At 37.9% G+C, this 23,143-nt stretch overlaps 1 protein-coding gene across 1 annotated transcript in view; it reads right to left on the bottom strand.

Moving 5' to 3' along the window:
- ACTL6A (actin like 6A) overlaps window positions 1–20,262 on the bottom strand; it is a 32,578-nt gene extending 12,316 nt beyond the window's left edge. The window contains exons 1-11 of the mRNA XM_051983210.1: window positions 20,019–20,262; window positions 11,771–11,847; window positions 9,670–9,844; window positions 6,991–7,091; window positions 5,649–5,746; window positions 4,273–4,367; window positions 3,863–3,969; window positions 3,659–3,748; window positions 1,043–1,104; window positions 401–515; window positions 172–252 (exon numbers count right to left, since the gene is read on the bottom strand). Coding sequence (XP_051839170.1) covers window positions 172–252; window positions 401–515; window positions 1,043–1,104; window positions 3,659–3,748; window positions 3,863–3,969; window positions 4,273–4,367; window positions 5,649–5,746; window positions 6,991–7,091; window positions 9,670–9,844; window positions 11,771–11,847; window positions 20,019–20,043 — 1,026 coding nt within the window. The 5' untranslated portion in view covers window positions 20,044–20,262. The remainder of the gene's footprint in view (window positions 1–171; window positions 253–400; window positions 516–1,042; window positions 1,105–3,658; window positions 3,749–3,862; window positions 3,970–4,272; window positions 4,368–5,648; window positions 5,747–6,990; window positions 7,092–9,669; window positions 9,845–11,770; window positions 11,848–20,018) is intronic.
- Window positions 20,263–23,143: the final 2,881 nt, after the last annotated feature.

Below are 23,143 nucleotides of genomic sequence, written 5' to 3'. Positions count from 1 at the left end.
AATCTACGACATGAAGATCAAAATGTAAAATAAATGAGTCTGAAAAAATTTGTGTTTTGTACTCGGGTAAAATTATAAGTAGAATTGTCAAATACAGAAATCATCACTATAAAGTATACATATGTCAGTTACATACTTTAAAATATCTAGTACATACAGGTTAACACTTACTGGTCTGATGTCAATGTCACACATCCCAACACTTGTGGTAACAACATGACTGACTCCCAACATTGTGTTGCCTGATAGCCCCTGCAATAAAATGAGTGGTCATTGGTCAACACCGCGTACTTTACTAAGGTACACCATAAACCTCATTAAAAATAAACTTCACTTTAGGCTTTACAACTCGATAAATGCCATCGTTATACAAGACTTTCCCTGCTACCTCCATCGTTACCTTCACATTAGAAGGATCAAATAATCCCTCAGGAATCTTGAGTCGCTCAGCACCAAAGTCACAGTTGTAGCCATTGGGAAATTCATAATGAACTGTTGGCATCTGTGCAGCTACTCTGAGGGAAAAAAATTCAGGAAGATTTACAAAGAAGGAAAAGCAACAGAGAAACTACTGAAAATATTTAAGGACAGGAAGAAAATTAGCAGCGCAATAAATTTATTAATGCTTTAAGAAAATAGAATATTCAGCAATATTAGATAACAATGTATTCACTGGCCTTAAACTGGTACATTGATCATACTTACATTCAAGCATAAGCTACAATTTACTTCAAAAACAAAATCAGGGGCAGCTAGGTGGCGCAGTGGACCGAGCATCAGTCCTGAAGTCAGGACTCAAATCTGGCCTCAGACATTTAACACTTCCTAGCTATGTGATCCTGGGCAATCACAATTTCCTCAACCACCAAAAAAAAAAAAAACAAAAAAAAACCTACCCATTTCTAAAATCATAAATATCTTTATAGTAGAAATTTTTTTTTAAAATAGCCAAGGGAATCATCAGATTAATATAGTCTCCAAAAAGTGAGTGTAAAAGTTCAAGTTAAATCACAAGATTTACAGACAGAAAAAGAAAACATACTGTTCATCATAAGTTGAATCTGATACTTGGAGCACTGACGCTTGAAAATCCTGGATCACACACTAGGGAAAAAGAATTTTAAAAACAATTAGGATTTTTTAAAAACGAATTTTTACTTTTTTATGCTATTTGAAGGAAATTGTCATTGTGACACAAAATCTAATGCATATGTTGGACAGATTTCAAGGCATAAAATTATTTATAAGCACTTCAAATGCCATAAATATAAAAATTTTAATAATAGATCTTGCATATAAGGTATTAGATAAATACTTGTTGAATAAAGAATCCCTTCTGAAAAAATCAAGATTTCAACAAACACAAAGTGCCTGCGATACATAAGACAGTTGTACCAGATACTGAAAAATAGTTTAGGAAACCTAAAAGTTATTTAGCTAAGAACTAGCTAAGTAAACTCTTATGGAACAATGGAACTTTCAGAATCTCAACATTGACATAACTGCAGAAGCCATCTATCATCCAACTTCTACCTATAAAAATCTCTCCTACCCTTTTCAAATAGACAGTCATTCAACCTCCTATTTCCCAGAAAAGAAACCCAGCAATCATCTCATTCCATGTTTGACAGCTCCTATCAGGAAATCTTTCCTTATAAAGGGTTTGGCTCATAGATCTGCCCTCTAAGACAAAGCAAAACAGCAAATCTAGTACTTCTTCTCCAGAGTAGAAGAGAGTTATCCTATCTCTTGTAGCCCTCCTTTTCTCCTAGCTGACATCCTTAATACCTTCAACACATCCTCTGACTGTATTGTTTCTGGGCCCTTGGCTGCCTCCCTCTGGACAATGCCCTCTCCAACATTTCCAACCCAGGTCTGAACACGATAATTTAGATATGATGTGAGTAGGGTAGCATGCAGACAATTGTGCCCTCCATTCTGGCTGTTGCACCTCTCAAAGCAGCATTAGCTTTTTTGGTTGCTAAGCCACACTGCGGCTGACACTGAGCATGCCATCCACCCAAATCCTCCAGCCTTATGGGAAAGTAGCAGAAAGCAAACAAACAGCAAAGCCCCAAGAAGAACAATGGAAAGAAAAGGCCTAATTTCACTTTCTTTCTCCCCTGAAGAAAAAAGATCTGCCACAACAATTAGTAACTATCCCACCTTCATCCCCCACTCCTGAGGTTTACTATTTAAAACGAGCTATCTCTTCCGAATTGGACTACTAGAGAATTCATATATATTCATAAGATCTTCCTCCCTAAGAAGCCCTTTCTTTTCTTCATATGTATCAGTTCGTTACCTACATGGATCAAGGGAATATAGAGCTGTTCTAATCCAACCAATTTTACTGATATATTGAGCGGGTAGGGTTACCAGCACTAGACCAAATGCAAATCAAATCATTGCTATGAATTATATAGACACAAAACAAAATTAAGAAGGCTACTTTCCCCCCACTCCAGGATGTAAACATAATAAAATATTTATAATAAAGAATATCTCCAGAATTGAGTTATTTGAATGAATATATATATTATATATATATATACACCACACATTTTACACATATGTAATCTCACAACTTACTAAATTTTTCACATCAGCATAAAAGATGAAACCTTTTATAGATGTCAAATAAAACAGGTTGTTAAAGAAGTTTTGGTGATGTCATTTTCTCTGATCATTTTGCTCCCTCCAGGGAATTTTTATAATAGCTTTACCTTTAATTCTAAGATGTAAAAAAAAAAAAAGGACATATTTCTGGCATGATCAATTCTAGTCCTCAAAACTTTTTAATAGTTCCATGCTTACAATTCATACTAGCTTATTCAAGTCCTTTGTATGTGACCCAGTCAATTGGGCACATGCTAGGTCAAGGTACCTTGAGTAAAAGCTGCTATTCTTTGGGCCTGATTTCCATCTATGAAATGTGAAGATTGTATTAGATATCAATAAGGTCTCTCCCAGGCCTTGATTTTGATGGAAGCAATGAGGAACCACGTGTGGGTTGCTCCACCTGTAGTTGCACTAAGCATGCAGGTTGGGAAAAGCTGCCAGTGGCCACTGGAGCCAAGCAGTCCACAGAGAACTGTAACTATGCTTGATAAATATCCCAGAAATACAATCATTTTCGGTATTTGTTCCTGCCTCCCAAAAGAAAAATTCTGTTATAAACTCAGAACAAACAGCTATTCTTTTGTAAACTATTTGGTAAGAATCAAATTCACTCAAACAAGCTAATCCACTTTATTTATAAAATGTCACTAAAACAATGAACACCTTTTAAATCTGAAGGAAGGAAGATGTTAGGAAAATATTTATCTTACCATCTTACACTCAATCAACAAACATTTATTCAGCATTTAATCTGTACATTTGCTCTCTATAATAGACACGCTAGATACAAAAACAGTTGCTGCCTCTAAGAACCTTCCAGTCTAGTAGGGGAGAGAAGTACCTATTATAAGTCTATATTTTATATATACAAGGACATTTTTAGGGGGAAGATAGACACTAGAAGCTCAGGGGGTTAGAAGTACCCTCCCAATATCAGAGCAGTTATAGTTATAACATTAGGCATTTTAACATCTTATTTCCCACATCCCACTAATACATTACAGACCTTGAAAACAGGATAAAAGGAGCTACTTACATTACACATATAATTGTGCCAAGACCTTGTAACTTGTGGCAATTTTTCTTTTCTCTTCCAATTTGCTGGGGATCCTTCACGAACAGCCTCCTTAGGTACCAAAAGAGTAGAATCAATTCAAAGATTTGTACCTGGGTGACTGGTCATGGGAGACTGGCAAGACAAAGGACAAAACCATCCCTGGCCAATCCAAATATTCCTCACCTTTGATGCTATCATGTATGGAGGAATCAATTCTACATTCATTTCTTGGAATAGTTCTCTACATTGCATGGTAATGAAGTCTCCAGCAAGAGGTGACTTCACAATACCTGCAGAAAAAAAGAGGAATGCCCAAAAGCCATCAATTTCTAATTAAGTTTTCTGGGACAGGAGGAAAATAGGTCACCCAACTCCAAATGAAACACAAGAGTGAAGTCACAAGCATGGTATTTTCAAGCTCTCAATTTCTGAGCACATGAATTTTAACTATGTAAAATTCTAAAGATCAATCTTTTATCAAACACTGAGACAAAAAGCATTTTTCCCCTTGAAAATGTCTAAGATAGCTCCTAATTTTTTTTTCAAAATAATTCACTTATGTAAATGTACACATGTTATTATGGGACATTTACCTTGTTGAAGAACATATCCATCATGGACTGGAATGGCAGTAGTATGAGTGGCTCCACTATCCAAAATTAGCCCTGTGGAACGACCATTGGCAAATCTAGTTTAAAGAGTTAAGGAGATAATTTCAAGATAGCTGAAATTCTGTTCAATATGACAAAAACCTCTTTAACAAAATTTATGAAGTGTTTTGGTTTTTTTTTATGAAACTGAGACAAGTTTTTTGTTGTTGTTATTTGACAAATAATATACCCAGACGCCTACACAGCATGAAATGTTTTATCCTCTATAGGTTCCTTCATCTCCCTAAAAGCCGTCATCTTAATAATTTTTATTATCTGAGAAGCTTTCACATCAAAACATATTAATTTTTAATATACTTTCCATCTACTCCATAGATATCTTGTAATTACATGTCTCTATCATAAAAGTGTGAGTTCCTTGAAGGCAGGAACTATTTCTGCCATTTTTTGCAATGCCAGCACTTAGTATAATAACTGGTAGACTGTAGGCATTTACTAAATGCTTGTTTTGCTATCCCAAGAGGCTACTTTAAAACAATGAAGATAATATACATAAAGTACTTTCTAAACTATGAAGTGCTATGAATGTAAGCTGCACTATTTTCACTCATGATGGGTCCACTTACTCATCCTCTCTACCTATCCTTCAAGATACAACTAAAATGCCACACTACCCTCCTCTCTCTAAAGTCTAAAGTCATCTCTTACTGCTCTAAACTCTAAGGCAATTAAAGCCTATCCAATTAAAAATTAATCGTAAACTTCTTATATTATCTTAAACTATTGCTTAAATCTTTTAATACCTAACTTTTCATAAATTTTACATATTCATATATCTTCTTAACTAGACTAGTGAGAACAGGGAAATTTTACATTTATCTTTGTCCTCCACAGAGGCAAGCAGAATGCTTTGGGTACAATTAGTATTCAATAAGTGTTTTCATTGAATTCCTTAAAGGCATTTATAGTCAAATTTTCTGTGGTACACGTGCAAAAATGTTTGTGCAGCCCTCTTTGTAGTGGCAAGAAACTGAAAACTGAATATATGCTCATCAATTGGAGAATGGCTGAATAAATTATGGTATATGAATGCTATGGACAGCCAAATTAAATATTTGAATGTAAGCTTTCTTTTTCTCTTCTCACCTTCTAGGACAGCAAAGCTAATGACAACCAAAATATTAAAAAGGCAAAAAGAAAACATGACAATCTACAAACTATTGAATTAACTTATGAATAAGAAATAATTAATTAATGCCTCAATTTCAGTCATGATACTTTTAATGAGCACAATTTTATATATCGCTTATGGAAAAAAACAAACCAACCAAAATCAAGTACCAATACTTTAAGGATACGCTGTAAGAACTGCGGTTTTACAAAGGAAGAATGCAGGGATGTTGTAGTGTTCAAACATCAATTCTGTCAGTTTCTCTCTTTTTGCTCTGGTGTTCCACTTGGAAATTGGAGGAAAAAAAGGGAAAGGAGAGGAATAAACAATACTTGTGTGACTGTTTAGTTCATAATTTAAAAAACATGATAAACTCAAGACTCAGAACCATAAAAGCAAAGTAATCAATACCCAAGATTTATATAATCAAATATCATTGATAGTTTGACAATAAAAGCTTATCATAAAACTAGGTTTCAATTTACTTGATATCTTGTTATGAGTTCTTAAAAATAAAAATAAATCTTTTGAGTTAAAAAAAAATCAAATCAGACTTCTTGTAGATATTTTTAAATGAATTCAAAGTGTTTCAAAATAGTCTATAACTAAACCCTAAAATATGCAACTAAAAATTTCCAAATTCTCCATTTACTGTATGGCAATCATGAAAGTAAAAAGAAAAAATATCACAGGAAACTAGTTTCATAATTTATCATCATTCTTTATTCTTTCTAATTCCTCCATTGAATAAATCATATTCTCAACAGCAGACAGTCTCAATTTCTAGTTCAACATATGATTCTCATCAAACTAACAATAAACAGACTTTGGGATATAAAGGAAAGTAATATATTGAAATGTGCAAGAAGTACAAAAAATAGAACCTTTGGAGAAAAAAATGATAAGCATGAGATTCCAACAAAACTATACAGGTGGGATAACTTATGGTCATTTACAGAAATAGCACCCCTATGTGAATTACTCCACGTCAACCATTGAATTATTCCAAATTCATCCCATTTCAAACCGCTATTAAAACAGATTAATTTCTTTGTTTTCAAATTGAGCATAAAACTGATTATCAATTTCTATAAGACATAACACAAAAGTCCAAAATTACAACTGGATTTTTTATAATTGTACATTTGTTGTTTTCCTATCTTTCCATTTCCTATTTAGAATCTGATGGAAAGAAGTAAAAATCTCAATTTATGTTATTTCATCATTTAGTTAATCCCATGTTGAATTTAGTGTCTTGTTAAAAGTAAAGGAGACATCTCAAAATTTTAAATGAAATCATCCTTTCTTTAAAAGTCAAGTGCTTCTCGCCCTTCAGAAAGTTCAATTAAACTTTAAGTTGCTAATGAAAAGGGGGAAGAATGTGAATGTATATTTTAACTCCCTACCTTCAAAGTACCAATTTAGATGCGCTCTCAAATCTGAATCAGGGAAAAAAATCTCAAATGTTTCTGAGATAATAAAATAATTGTTAAAGAGAAATCAGAAATATAAGATCTGCCTTAGCTCACCGGTGCTTCTGACATTAGAACAGGGTGTAAGCCAGCTTCTGATTTGATATGCATCTTGTAAGTGTGATCCAAAATAGCTTGGAAGCTGTCCCAGTCTTCAACTAGAATAACAAAGTTAACAGTTTAAAAACAAATATGCCATATATTTTAAAATGCGTTCCAATGATTTATCACCAAACCACAAACCCAGAAGACTTCAACAGCAATTCAGATACTCTCACTTCATAGTAAAACATTTTAAAAGAATTTTCCAGACAGTCTTTCTTTTGGTCCTTCCATTCACAGTATAGAAAAACAGAATATAGCTCAATAAATGCCTGACAAGGTATGTGGGTGGTTTCCCACAAGGCAAAGTCTTTACTGATATCCTGTACCAGTGGCTCTAAAAAAGCAACCCACCAAAATGGGAAAAGTATCAGAATCAATAGCACTCCAGGTTTACATTCTTCCGCTAAAGATCACTCTGGGGAAGATATACAAATACTTAACTTTTCTGAAGCTCACTGTCCCCATATGTAGAATAATTATATCAACAGTGCTATAACCTCACAAGGTAACTGTGATCACCAAATCGCATGTTAGGAAAGTGCTTTTATTCTGAGCTAAGCAGAGGTGTCAAATCTTGAGTGCTACTTGAACCAGATTAAAATATCACTGGAAAATGTTTAAGAAATTAAACAAAAATACAGTATAGAGACAGTTAAAATTGTAGTTTTCTAAATCAATATGTGGTTCTCGGGGTCCCTTTTTATTTGAGTTTTACACTACTAAGCTAAACATTAATTGCTAGTCAAATGCTAAATATTTGCCAAGTGTCAAAACTGTAGCAAATACTATTCCAATCAATAAAAAAATAAAGCATAATCCCTCAAGGACCTTTCAATCAAGCTAAGACAAAATGAAGCAACAAGAAAGAATTAGATAACAAACAGAAATTAGGGAACTATGTAGAACCAAGAGTTTCCAGCTAGAAGGGATATTAGAAGCCCCATATTTTTCAAGTAAGAAAACTGAGATCCAAGTACTAAAAGTGATTCACTCTCAGCCACAAGATGAACTGCCAAAACTGGCACCTGAATGCAGATGTCCTGGTCCCCACGACCCCTTCACTATTGGTATGGTCATTAAAACCTTTTAGAAAGATGAAACCTCTCCTCTCTACCTCTCCTTTCTTTCTCTCCCCTCCTCCCCCCATTACCACACAGACACAAAATGGCAAAACAGTAGAACTTCAAAGGCTACAATACAGCAACAAGTCTGATAAATTGGAAGGACCAATGTCCTAGAGAACATACTCTTTCCTCCTCTCAATAGAGAGGCTGGGGATTGTAAATGCAGGCTACAGATGATGTAAGATGGGACTTCTCTGTCAATAACTTGAACTATTCCTCTTGGTCCAATAGAAGGAAGAAAGAAGAAAATATGTAAACTGGACTATTACGATAATAGGCGAAAAAAAGATGTAAAGGAAACTTTTTTTAAAGAAGAAACCTGTAGGAAAGATGAAAATACTATGGAAACTTGAAGTTTCCAGAATTCTGGTACCTATTCCTAGCCAAGAAAAGGAAAGAGAATCTTCCAAGAAGGTATTAAATAAAAGAATAGGTGAACCTGACATGTACAGTCACGAAAATGCTCATTAGGTAAAATCAGGCAGTTAGTTTTGCCCTGGGGGAGATGACAACTACTGCAGACAGCATTTCTGACATTTAATTTTATCTAGGTAGATATTGGGAGATGTGACAGTCTCAGCATCTTAAATACACTAATAGCAGGGAATGAGAGTTTCAGGAGCTGGTTTTGGTTTCTTTACACATTTATAATTTTGTTTCTATTGCTCAGTTTCCCCATCAATGAAATGTAGGCAGAAATATTAAACCAAATCCCTAATAAAATCTGGAGAGACATTCTGGATATTCTGTGTGAACTTCCTCACTGCAATTCCTTCCTTTCATATTTAACATGTTATGTTTAGCTTTGTTTTGAACAAAGGGAAATTCGTGTGATTTGAAGATTTTCACACATTGAGTAAAAAGAAACCTGGATCTTCATTAAAAGATGAGAACAACACAAAAAAGAAAATTGAACAGCACCAGCCTCAAATAAGTCTAAATGCCATAGCCAGAATCATTCTGGAGAGATATCAACAGGGCCAGCTTTTCTGTAATGAGATGGATTTTTGGAGGTCAGAGTATATTGTCAGCGTTTGATTGGAAAATCAGTGCTTTACATAGATTTGCTGTTGGCTCAGACTGATTCAACCCTCACCTTACTCAAAGGAAAAAGATAGCGTTCCCTTTGAGAGTGCATGCTCCTTTGCAACTAGAAAAAAAAAATTATCAGGTCTAAATACCTCTTACATTTCAAAGATTCAAAATTAAAATGATTTAAACATGTGTTTTTATCTTATATATACATTATTGAAATGACCCTCCCCAAAAAAAAAAATTAGAAAATATATTAAACAATTTGAAATTGGGAAAAAAAAAAAAAAAAAAAAGAAAGAAACCTGGATCTTTTAAGGAAAAATTTGGCAACTTTTCTTCACAAATCCAAAGCAACCAGCAAAGTAAAACATAATAATGATTTTTTTTAATTAAGAAGAAAAATTATTTTACATGCAAAGAGATATGCCATATAGTATACTGGTCATTAGTCCAAAAAAAAAAGGTAACATACTCATTCCATTTTTTAAAGGTGATATTGCCTCCATATTTTCTCTTGGAACACGCAATGCATTGGTATCTATGTAGTATGTGGGACCTCCTTGTTTGCCTTTATCTCCGTCTACCTCCATCAATGTGCTTCCATCATCCCTTTCGAGTACCACACCAATAGCAGTGGGAAAATCAACCTGCAAAATAGAGAAACAAGAAAAGGAGACAAGTTACAACAATATTTTTTTCTCCTAACACCCATATCTTAACCATGGGTGTCTATCCCTCCACTCCATCTCCCCCAGATTCTGGCCTGCCTTCTTCTGTATACATATCCTCTTTTAGATCCCATGGTTTCAAGGATCGATTCTAAGCAGATGATTCTCAAAAGATATATATCCAGCCCCAGTGGCACTCCTGAGCTCTGGTCCCTCATCACCAATTTTAGGGTACCAAAAGTATCTCAAAATCCTACATGTTCAAAACTCTTCTTTCTTTCTAACATCCCTATTTCTGTTGAAGCTATAACCATCCTCCTTAGGTTCACAACCTTTCTGGCATCAACTCTTACCTCTCCCTCATTCCCCCAAATAAAATCAGGCAAAAAAGCCAAATGAATTCCATTTCCTCAATATCTCTCATATTTATCACTTTCTTTCTATACACCCACTATCCTAATTCAGAACCTCATCACCTTTCTCTCATACTATTGTAATAGCTTCCTCTGTAGCCTCCCTGACTCAAAGCTCTCCCCTTCTCTAATCCAACCTTCACATAGCTGCCAAACTGATTTATCTAACTTTGACACTGCACTGCTCAAGAAGCTTTAGCAATTCTCTTTATTGCTGCTTCTAGGATCAAACACAAACTCCTCTACTTGACATATAAAGGTCTTCCAGCCTGTATGTGCAGGCTTATTTACTTTCTTTCATGAGAAGGAATGCTAAACTTAGAATCAAGAGAGATACAGCTTCATATTTTTCTTCTAATGATTATGAGTGATGGGATCATGGGCAAATAATTCTTAACCACTTTGAACCTGTTTCCTTATCCATAAAATTAGAACAATGCCTACAGCACTTACCTCACAAGGTCACTGTGATCATTGAGTGATCAGACTAGCAAAATGCTTTGTAAACCCTAAACTGATATATAAATGTCAATTATTATTAAGATTAGCTGAAGCAGTAGGGACACCTAGGGAGTACAGTGGATAGAGCACCAGTCCTGAAGTCAGGAAGACCTGAGTTCAAACCTGGCCTCAGACACCTCACACTATCTAGCTGTGTGACCCTGGGCAAGTCAACCCCAACTGCCTCAGCTAAAACTTAAAAAAAAGATTAGCTGAATCAGAGGTGTCAAACTGCAAGTGCTATCTGAACCAGATCAAAATGTCAATGGAAATGCTTAACAAAGTAAACAAAAATACTACTAAACACAGGTAATTTTATAATGTATCATTTTCAAATCAATCCACAGCCCTTGGGAATCCCTCTATATTTGAATTTTATACCAGAGTTTAAAAATCAGCTATCATTTAATTGTAGCCAATTGCCAAGTATCTATTGACAGCTTAGTATGTAGCAAATACTATGCAAATGTATAAGATTCTCATGAGCTTTGGGCCAAACTGACCTAACTTGAGAATCCTTGTAAACAATCCTCTTTATCCCATCCCCACACCTTTCTAGTCTGTCCTCCAAATCTGGAATACCCCACTACTTGTCACTTGGCTTCTTGGAATCCCAATTCAAACAAAGGTCAGCCCAATTGTCACCTTCTACATGTCCTGATGCCCACAAATTCAACTGCTCTTCCCCAGAAGTTACTTTTTAAAATTATTTGTGTACATGCTATTTTCCCCCAGTAGAATATAAGTTTCTTAAGGAAAAGGATTGTTTCATCTTTGTCTTTTGATCCTCAGTATTTGGCACAAGGCCTGGGCATATAGGAGCAAATTCTTGCTGAATGAAATAGTTTTCTTTTGAACTATGTAGTCCTGTTTCTATATTGTTCCACCAAAAAAAAAAAAAAAAAAAAAAACCTTCTTGAATTTATTTAAAACTATATAGTGATTTTTTTTTTTTTTTGCACAGTCTACAACCCACACTAGTTGTACTTACCTTTGGGCAGTCCTCACCAGCATAGCCAGCTCTGACTGTATAAGAGCCAATGTCAAAAACAAGAGCTCCAACTTCATCTGGAAGAATGTAAAAAAAGATCATAAGTAGGTAGCCAGTGAACACTATCATTTTAATATGAGAGTTGAAAAGCACCCTGTATTTAAAAGGAAAGAATCCATTTTAAGTAAAAACTTGAATTAAATACAAAGCATTAAATTACATTGATAGTAGAATGCATGTGGAACTCTAAATTACATGAAAAGTAGACTTAATTTAGCACTTGAAATCAAACAAAGAATAAAACAGGATCTCCTGGGTCCTACTTTGAAATATGAGAAAAAACAGCTGTCCTGAAAAGACATTTGACAAAAAGTTAATAAGTATCCAGAGCAAAAATATTCCATATAAAGCAGAATAAAAGTAATCCATATAATTATATATGTCCCTGTGTGTGTATACACAGATATACATACCACCCTGTGAAAAATAATGAAAATGAGATAATTTAAAATAAAACTATTATATGAACCAATATATGAATTTTGTTTTGGAAACTTTATATATAAGTCCATAAGTTAAAGCTTCCAATTGTATTTTAAAATATAACCTAATTATAATTAAATAAAAAAGTAACTAACTGGTAACTAATTTAGTCATTCAATAAAAGCTAATAATAACAAACATTTATATAGCACTATGTTAAATATTTAACAAGCGTTATCTCACTTGATCCTCACAACAACCCTGGGAGGTAGATGCTATTGTTATCACCATTTTGCCAAAGAAACTAAGGCAAGCAAAAATTGAGTGTCTATTAAGTGCTTAAGGCCGATTATGAACTCAGATTTCCCTGACTCCAAACTACTATCTGTTTCCACTGTGCCACCTAGCTGATAAAGCAATCAGTCTTCATATTTATCTTCTCAATATTATTAATTATACAGATTAAGAAACAATTTCTGAACTGGTACTCTTGACTCAATTTGGGGGGGGGGGGGATCCTCCTTCACAGGTAGATGTTTCAAGACCCTAACTCTAAAAGTTCCCAAGGATTAGTGTTAGAGAAGCCTTCTATTTCCAGCTAATCTTTAGTTAGCCTGGGGGGGTTTACCAGGAAACTCAGTAAATCAAAACACCTTGTTCCCATTAAAACATCGTTGTTCTTCCCACCAGAAACCGTAGGAAATGTTTATTAACTCACATTCACTGGCACAGTTTATTTGGTAGAGAAGTCAAATGAAAAAAGCATGAGATTAGAAATTTAAAAAGTTGAGGTGAAGTGTCTCAATTTTACCATGTAGTTGTGTGGTTTCAAATAAGTCAATTAATTACTGAGTCTAATTCTTCATTAAAAAAAAAAAAAGAAGACGAAGAAAAGAATGCTTACTGATGACAGATACACTACAATACTGAGATAACTTCTTGAAGTCTCTGATTTTCCTAAGAAAAGTCTTCTTCCACTAATGCAGATCACAAATTCTCTACCATTTAGATGCTTTTCAGGAGGATCTATGACTGAAGTTATTCATCATCATATGGTCATCCTAGTGCTTATCCTTCTGAAGTGAACTGAATAGATCCTTGTGGACAAAGGGTCCAAATACAAAATCTAACTCTGTAGGAGTGATCAACTAGCACTGCCATTATAACGGGATTTTAATAAAAGATCAAGGTGTTTTGTATAAATATTACATCAATGACTTCCAAAAACCAAATGTCCATGCCTGACTCCACTAATTTCGTGTCATATTTCCTGCTTAGCCTTAGTCCAGTTCATCTCCTAACTGGTATTACTAACCTTACAAAGTCATATTCAACATCTTCCTCTTTGAATGGGAAACTCACAATGATTAGTGGCCCATGGAGTCAAGTTCACATTCCTGAGCCCTACATTCAAGATTTCCTCATTCTGGCCCATTTTATCTCCTTAGATTTCTTTTCTATCACTTCTTCATGGACATCTATTATATACGATAGTTTGTGTTTATCTTATCCCTACAAACATAATTTTCATTCCTTATCATTGTTCTATAAGAAACAACCAGCAGGATTATTTCAGAAAGGCCTGGAAAGATTTTCATGAACTAATGCTAAGTGAAGTGAGCAGAACCAAAAGAACATTGTACACAGCAACATCAAGATTATGTGATGACCAACTGATGGATTTGCCTCTTTTCAACAATGAAATGATTCAGGCCAATTCCAATAAACTTGTGATGGAGAAAGCCATCTGCACCCAGAGAGAGGATTTGAGAACTGAGTGTGGATCACAACATAGTATTTTCACTTTTGTATTGTTGTTCATTAGCTTTTTGCTTTCTTTCTCATTTTTTCCCTTTTTGACCTAATTTTTCTTGCGCAGCATGATAAATGTGGAAATACATATAGAAGAATTGTACACGTTTAACATATATTGTATTACTTGTTGTCTAGGGGAAGGGCTAAGAGAAGGAAGGGAGGGAAATGTGGAACACAAGGTTTTTCAAGGGTGAATGTTGAAAACTATCTTTGCATTTTGAAAAAAAAATTATAATAATTTTCATTCCTGCCCCATGTGTACATTACAGCCCAGATCCACTTTCCCCTTTTTGACACTTTCTTAAATCCTACCACTCCTAAAAATAAGGGAAGTGTATATTTATCCAACTTCCCAGACTCACTACATTCTTACATGCATATATATACTACTTTAGTTCAGGCCATAATTAACTTTCTCCTCGATAATCATCATATCATCTAATTAGTTTCCTTACTTCAAATTTCCCCCTAAATGCAAGTGATTTCCTTATGCAGAGATTTGACCATAACATTCTACATCAATTTCAGTGATTCTCACTGCTTCTCAGATAAAATATAAACTCATCCATTGTTAAGAGAATCAAAGTAATGTGTTATTACTTGGTAGCACAGTAAAGAGTGGTGGATGTGGAATCAGTAAAGCCTAATTTCAAAGTCAGCCTAAAACATTTACTAGATGAAACACTGGGCAAGTCACCTAGCCTTTGTCTGGGTCTCAATTTCCTTATCAGTAAAATGGACACAAGCACCAACTTCCCTCCACTCTAGTGAGGTTAACATGTATAAAGATTTTCATAAGGCTTGCAAAGCAAATTTTAAAGTGCTACATAAATACTATTATTATTGTTAATATTAAAGTGTTTTGTGACCATAGTGTGATACAAACTAATACCAATAATAGCTGTCATTAAGATCTTTAATGCCTCTAGGTCATCTTAAATAGTGATCTTATTTTTTTCAGGCTCTAGATCTAGATGGTAAAGAGGATTAACCTGAATGTGTATTATCTCTTGCCAAGTCATTTAAATCTTGAATACCAGATTGTTTCCTTGTGATTCATCTGTCTCCAGACAATCAGTTATAATGACTTTGGTTTCATGAGGACTTATAGCTTTTAAAAAAAAAATCTATATCCAATTTTTACAGATTTAGCAATAATGAAAATGAATTTTATACAAATTAACTTTCCAATTTGATGATATAACTCTAAGAACAGAACCTGAACATTAATCTTTACACCATTAGAAGTGATATGGGTATTTTGATGAGTGACACATAAACTGAAACCAATTATGTACAAACTTATTTGTGACTAAAATTTTAGAAACAAATAATAGAGTAAAATACTATCTAGAATATACATCAGAAAAGTCAATTTGCTTTAATAGTCCAACTATTAAGGCTGACCCAAAATCGAGATTTTAAAATGAAATCTCACTGTAAGAAAAAATATACATACTGCTTTTATGCTGATTACATTTAATGCTGGTTATAAGTCAAATTCAGGTTTCATATAAACCAGTTTTGTATAAACTAGCTTAGCCAAACACTCAATCACCAATACTTTTTTTTAATTACCAAATAAAAGGCAGTGCGACAACAGTGGCTAGGCCAATTTTGAAGTGAGGAAGACCTGATCCACCTCTGCCTTCAGATATGTACTGGCATATAACTGTCAAGGGAACTTTATTAACCTCTCAGGACCTCAAGCAACTCACCAAGAGGAGTGACTACACAGAATGTAGATCTGGCTGGGGAGAAGAAGTATCCTCATCAGGAATTCACTACACAAAAAAATCATAGGTCCACACCAAAATAAAATTGTCAAATATTTTCCCATTTCCAGGGTTACAAAGACAAAACAGTCGCTACTCAGAAAGGAACTTAATATTCTATTGGAAGAGATATGTAGCTTCCTAAGTTTATTCAAGAAATAAATATGGAGAGAAAAGGCACTACTATTAGCTGCAAATGAATCATGACTCTTTATGCAGAAAGTGGTGCTGAAGGGACTGCATTCCAGACATGGGGAACCACCAGTACAAAGGCTTGAAGATGGAAGATGAAGTATCCTGTGTGAGGAACAGGAATGCTACTTAGGCTGAAATGTATAGTATGCAGGAAGAGAAAAGATGCATCAATTAAAAGGCCAGGTTGTATAGGACTTGAAAGCCAAAAAGAATGTTATATTTGATCCTGGAGGCAATAGGGAACCAATGTAATTTACCAAGTAGTATAATGTAATTTATGGTGATCTGTACGTCAGGAAAATCATTTTAGCAGCTGTGGTGATGGGAGTGTGAAGAAATCCATGGCAGGGAGCTCACTTAGGAGGCTAGTCAAAGGTTTATAAGAAGTATAGTCCAAGGTTTATTAGTCAAAGCTTTATAAGGAGTATAGTCCAAGGTTTATAAGAACCTAAAACAGAGTGATGGTCAAAGTGAGTAGAAAGAAGGGGACACTGCAAGAGATTGTTAGAGAGGCAGAAATGACAAAATTTGGAACCTGACTGAATATTTGGTCTATTAACTATTAGACTGTGTTCAGAATATGGTTTGTTGCCATTTAGTCATTTTCAGTCATATCCAATTCATCATGACCTTTTTCAGGGTTTTCTTGGCAGAGATACTGCAGTGGTTTGCCATTTCCTTCTCTAGCTCATTTTACAGATAAGGAAACTGAGGCAAAAGGGTTAAGTGAGTTGCTCAAGATCACACAGCTAGTTAGTGTGTAAGGTTAGATTTAAACTCACGTCTTCTTGACCCCAGGCCTGGCACTCTATCCACTATGCCACTGTGATGATAATCTACTCTAAAATATCTTTAATAGATTATCTAACAATACACAAAGAATTGTTTGAGGTAGGGAGCAGGGAGTGGAGAGGTTGTTACTGATACAGTAGTAATGGGTACTTTGGGACAATGTTTTTCACTGGATATACTAGACCTATATAAAGTGCTTAAAGATTTGAAAAATAGCCAGATAAAAACAAATAAGAAAGAAATTAAAGAGGTAAATAGAATATTAGAAAAATAGCCAGATACATGTAATTCATGTTTCTTTAGTTAAAATAATGCCTTGCATATGTTCCCCACTAGATAACTTCCTCTAACTACTTCAAAGTAACAGTGATTTTGAAATAATCACATATAAAAATTTATCTTTTAATCCAAAAAAAATTTAATTAGCAAACACTCAATACACTTTTTCCCCACCTGAGGCAATTGGGGTTAAGTGACTTGCCCAGAGTCACACAGCTAGGAAGTATTAAGTGTCTGAGACCACATTTGAACTCAGGTCCTCCTGACTTTAGAGCTGGTGCTCTATCCACTGAGCTATCTAGCTACCCCTTCGATATACTTTAAAAAAAAAAAAAGTCTTCCCTTGTGGCAGGGAGAGGTACCCAATTTCCTTCAAGAAACACTTTAAATACCATCCTCTACACACTCCCTGATCATCCCAACTACTATTGCCCTGTTTCCTTAAATATCTTGTATTTATTCAGTACATCCTCATAAAAGCATGAGTTGTTTCCCCAAACCACTCTAAGCTCCTTGAGAACACTTGTCTTTGTATCCTCCTGAGTCTGGCACAAGCAAGACTTGATAAATTCCTGCTGGATGCTCCTTGGAGGGACTGTAGGAAATCAGGCACATTGATGTTTTCCTGGTGGAGCTAGAAAGCTATTTGAAATGATGACTCAAAAATTATTAAACTGTGCATAATTTTTAATTTCACTTTATCACTATTAGGTATGGCCTATATTCCAAAGAGATAGAAGAAAGAGGAAAGTATCCATAATAGCTCTTTTTTCTAATAACAAAGAACTCTAAACTAAAGGGGCACCCATCTATTGATCGATAGATCAAGAATGGAAGAACAAATTACATCATATAAATAACATACTGAACTGAAAGACAAAAAGATTAATAGAAATCTGGGAACACACATGAAATGAAATAGCAGAACCAGAACAGATTTATACTAAAATAACATGTTTGCTGGTCAACTGATTACCTACTAGTCTGAAAGTAAGTCAGACATGTGTTCTTCAGGCAGATCACCTCACTGGGCCTCATTTTTTTTTCATATGTAAAAAGAGAATTTAAATGTGACTCATATCTTATAATTTTGTTATGTATCGCTTTCATAGAAGAAAACTGAGGCTTGAAGAGATTCTAAGTAATTTGTCTATGATCATAATAAGCTATGTGGTGAAAGTATATGTCTAACCTTTGGCTCAGTGTTATTCTTACCACAACATCTTTTTCAGAATTAGTGACATTAAAACAAGTGACACTTGACACAGGCACCTTAACAGCATGGTCTATTAGAGGCAAAAAGTTATACACTAGAAAATGGATTTTCAAAACCATTCATATGCCCACAACACTTGAATTATTTTCTATTCCAACTGGTACAGAGTTGGGAAATTAGTTAACTACATCTTCAAAGCATGTTTCCTCAAGTGAAAGACAAAATAACCATTGGAGAAGGTCTTGATATGTCTTGTTCAATACCAAATAAAATGAAATAATGTGCATTGCAGTACTGGTCCCCTGGCTAAATTGCAGGAAAGCAGGAAGGAATAATAGGAAGAGTTAATAAAGACAAAGCAACAATGCCCCAGTGTGATCCTTTTTCAAATATGATTTTAGAAGCCTTAGAAATCAAGCTGGCCTTCCTCATTTCAAAGATGATAAAAATGAGGTCCAAACTAACTAAATAGGATATGCAATCGGTGAGCCATTTCTTCAGGGCTCCCTCAATTCACCAGGTGTCCAGAAAAGTTTAGCCAAGATTTCTAAGAGAATACAAACTTGTGACCTTATTCCAAATCTCCTGAATCCAATCCCTGATGAGCTGGCCCAGGTGCACTCCAAACACAAAACAATTTCTGAGAGGGACCAGTCAGTCTTCAAGAAGCAACTCCCTAGCCCCGCAGGGATTGTAATCTGGGCAGAAGCGACGGCCCAAGATGCTAGAAGCAACCTTGGAGCTCTTTAGACCTTAGCAGAGGTTCCACTCCTGGGGGTCTTAGCCCTTTCGTGGCTAAGTATTAAACCCACGCACCCCTGCTGGTGGTTATAAATTACAATCAAGAAAATGCCACATTTCAAGGAGAGGTCAGTTAAAATAAGGAGGTCGTTTGTCGGGGTTTTGTTATTTTTTGGTTTTTTGCTTAAGGTCGAGATAGCCACCCATAGACCCAAATTCTGGAGGGTGTCCCCGAAACTTTCCGAAATGCCAGGACTCTACATGCTTCTCAGACGAGCTAGGAGAGGGACGAGGATCGGGGCACTCAGCCCCCAGACTCATTTAGTCACTGAGTCCCCTGTGGCAGGCCAGATACTGACAAAAGGCAGCGGAGCCTATCAAGGTAGAAAGGTCAGCTCCAGGCCAACCCGGGAGCAAGGATGGGGAGCCACGACCCTCGGAAGCCCCTTCCCTAGCCGGGCCTTCCCTCTGGGTAGGTTGACTACCGGGCAGCGAAAGCAGAGATTAGGCTCGGAGTTCTTTCCAGAGCTGACCTGCGGGTGGGAGGAGTGTGATGGGACTCCTCGGAGCTGCTCTGTCCCCCACCCTGGGCGAAGTGCCCTCTCTATGCACAAACCACTGCAGCCTTCGGCAGGGGTGGGAGAAAAAGAAGAGGGGCTCTCCTGCCAGGGGAGGTCGCCACCCCTCTCCCAGGTCCGCCGCATAGTGCTGCCGGGCTCTCCCCCTCGCAGAGCCAGCCACCTGGGGACCCGTGCTGGGTGCCGGGATGCGGATGGTCGCACTCTGGGCTCCGGCGCCCTCTCTGCAGGCCTTCCGGCAGAGGCTTCGGGGCTCCCCCCCTTCCCGCTTCCCAGTGCGGCTCCCGAGCGCGGGGATGCCCGCTCTGGGCCCCCACGCGGGGCTCTCGGGCCCGGCTCTCTCCCGGGCCCGCGCGGCCCGCGCCCGCGCTCACCTCCTCCATAGACGCCGCCGCTCATGGTTGCTGCTGCTGCTGCTACGGCTGCTGCTGCTGCTACGGCTGCTGCTGCTGCTGAGGCTGCTGCTGCTACTGAGGCTGCTGCGGCTGCGGCTGCTACTGCGGTTGCTGCGGCGGCTGTTGCTGCTGTTACTACTGCTGCTGCTACTACTACCGCCGCCGCCGCCACCGCCGCTGCCGCACTTAAGCGGCTCCCCGCCCCGGCCTGCCCGGCCCCGGCGACTCCTGGGCTCTAACAACCGCCGCCCGCCCCCCGGCTGCCCCCTGAGGCAACAAAGCGCCGTCCGGCCTGGAGCGCATCCAAGAATGCTGCCGCCGCGCCGCGAACCAATGTGGAACGGCTAGGCCTCCACGCTCGCCAATCCGAGAGAGACATTGCCCCCGCCCGCAGCCGCCGACCAATAGAACTTCCCCGGGAGGCGGGAAGAAAGCCAAGCGGCGGAAGGGGGCGGAGGAGAGGCCGAGTTGGGTTGCAGCGTGATGGGGCGGGGCATAGGAGACCGAGGCGGGACCTGAAGGGGAGAGGAGGGGCTTACCAGCAGCGGGAGCTCCACAGACCGCCCAAGTCAGCAGGCCCCACCCTCCTTCCTTCTGAAGCCTAGAGAATAAGGGATTCTCCTGACGTCACACAGACCGTCTGCGCCGTGCCCCAGCGGGGAGCCTCTGAGTCCTGCAGCTTGCGGAGGTTCCTCCCCATTATTTGCTCCTAGATTCTGCACCTGTGCGGGCACGCAGGCAGTGCGGCTCCTGGCCTGGCCACCCGTCATTGAGTTCAGATCCCACCCGCTTCGGATATGTGCTCCCTCTGCCCGAGGGCCTCAGTTTCCCCATCTGTAAAATGAGACGGTTGCACCCAGGACTCCCTAAGATCCCTTCCAGTTCTGGCTCTGTGATCTTAGAGGACACGCCCGACCCAGCGGCTAGTGCATCTTCACCTGCTCCCGCTATCTCAGTCCCCACCCCTTCTACACTTAAGCTCAAGTGGACACTTACACTCGCAATAAATAGAAAATAGCCTTAGGGTCTCAAAAGTCAACTCCGGCACTCGGGGTCTGTTCCCGTCTTTCCATTTCATTGTTGCACGCCATTGTACGGCCCCTGTTGGGCATTTGCTGGACGCTCCTGAAGCTACTGCACTAGCACATTTCGCAGTGTGCTTCTGGGGAGTTAGCCTCCCGGAGCTGCCACCTAGGAGGTGACAGGGCTGGGGACTAGAACATTCTAAAGTCCCTCTGTTTGGGGCACGTGGCCAACTGCAGAAAGAGACAACTTTGTGGGTGACAAGAGAAACAGCAAAGTCAGACCTATGAGAGAGACAAAAAATGAGGGATCCTTATTCTAACGATGGGAAATATTTCCTAAGCACCTACTGTGTATCAAGCTCTGTGCTCTGAGCCCTGAGCTCAAAGACAAAAAGGAAATGCAGTCCCCGAGTTATGCAAATTTAATATCATTAGAAGGGAGGCAACATTTATGTTAAATATGACATTTATGATCATTGAAGGGGCCAGTCTATAGACAAATCCATAAGGGAGGAATGGAAAAAGGCGGAGAAAAAGATAACAGCTCTGAGCAGTTTTCCAGAGATGGCCAAGTGCCCCTCCCAGGCACCAAACCAATCTTTTATTACATGCGCTGAAGCCCCCCTAGAAAGCCTGGGAGCAGTTTTATGTCAGGAAAGCAATAGGCTCCTGAAACTCATTGCATTTGCCAGTAGAGGGCTTACTCGTAATAGGACTTATTCTATGTATTAACTGGAATTCTTGGTCTTGAAACAGACTGCTCTAACAAGTTTTTTGAGACTGAGATGGAGCTCATTTTCAAATAGGAGCAGTCAACAATCTACTTATGTATCCCAACTATCTCTAAATTGAATGCTACCAGCAGAGGTGGCAGTCAGGTGCTAAGAATGCACTACTTTCCAGAGAAGGCTCAATCAGTTAACACCATTTTTTTAAAATAACTTTTTATTGACAGAACCCATGCCAGGGTAATTTTTTACAGCATTATCCCTTGCACTCACTTCTGTTCTGATTTTTCCCCTCCCTCCTTCCCTCCACTCCCTCCCCCAGGATGGCAAACAGTCCTTTACATATTGAATAGGTTATAGTATATCCTAGATACAATATATGTGTGCAGAACTGAACAGTTCTCTTGTCGCACAGAATTGGATTCAGAAGGAATGAATAACCTGGGAAGAAAAACAAAAATGCAAACAGTTTATATTCATTTCCCAGTGTTCTTTCTTTGGGTGTAGCTGCTTCTGTCCATCCTTGATCAATTGAAACTGAATTAGCTCTCTTTGTCGAAGAGATCCACTTCCATCAGAATACAGCTTCAAACAGTTAACACCATTTATTAAGCACCTACTGTTTACTAAACACTGTCCTAAGCTCTAGGATACAAAAGAAGACAAAAGACTGATCTGAATCTCTAGCCAATCATGAACAATCATGAACAAACAACATATAGATAGCATACTTTTCAGAACAGGCAAGAAAGAGAAGATTAAGGACTCCTCTTCCAAAAGATAGGACATTTGCTGAGATTTGGTAGAGGCCAGGGGGAAGAGATGAGGAGGGAGAGAGTTCCAGATATGAAATACGGCCCCTCAAAATGCTCAGAGTTGGAAGAGGAGTATCATGTACATAGAACAGGAAGGAAGCTAATATTACTGAGTAATGGAGTATGTAGAAGGGAAGTAAGGTCTAAGAAGACTTTGAAAGGTAAGAAGGGACCAAGTTCATGGGAGAACTTTGAAAACCAACTTGAAGACTTTATATTGGATTTTGGTGTTAGGGAGTCATGGGAATGTGTTGAAGGGACAGAAGGGAAGGTGTGTGGAGGGTGTGTGTGATAGTGAGACCTTGCTTTTGGAAAATCATTTTGACAACTGAGCTGAGGATGGACTGGAGTGGAAAGAGATTTAAGATAAAGAGATCTCTCAGTTCACTTATAATAACCTAGGTTACATTTGTCAATAGCCACAAAAAAGGTAAAGGTGATAGGTAATAACACAGGTTGCTGGGTCGCTAACATGTGGACTTGTAGCTGAAAGTTTAGTACTTTGACCAATCACTGGATTCTCAGCTGACAAGAAC

This window comes from Antechinus flavipes, chromosome 3 (genome assembly GCF_016432865.1).
Source record: "Antechinus flavipes isolate AdamAnt ecotype Samford, QLD, Australia chromosome 3, AdamAnt_v2, whole genome shotgun sequence".
Taxonomy (NCBI): Eukaryota; Metazoa; Chordata; class Mammalia; order Dasyuromorphia; family Dasyuridae; genus Antechinus; species Antechinus flavipes.
Note: the sequence above shows the minus strand (reverse complement) of the source record. Positions and strands in the feature narration are given on the sequence as shown.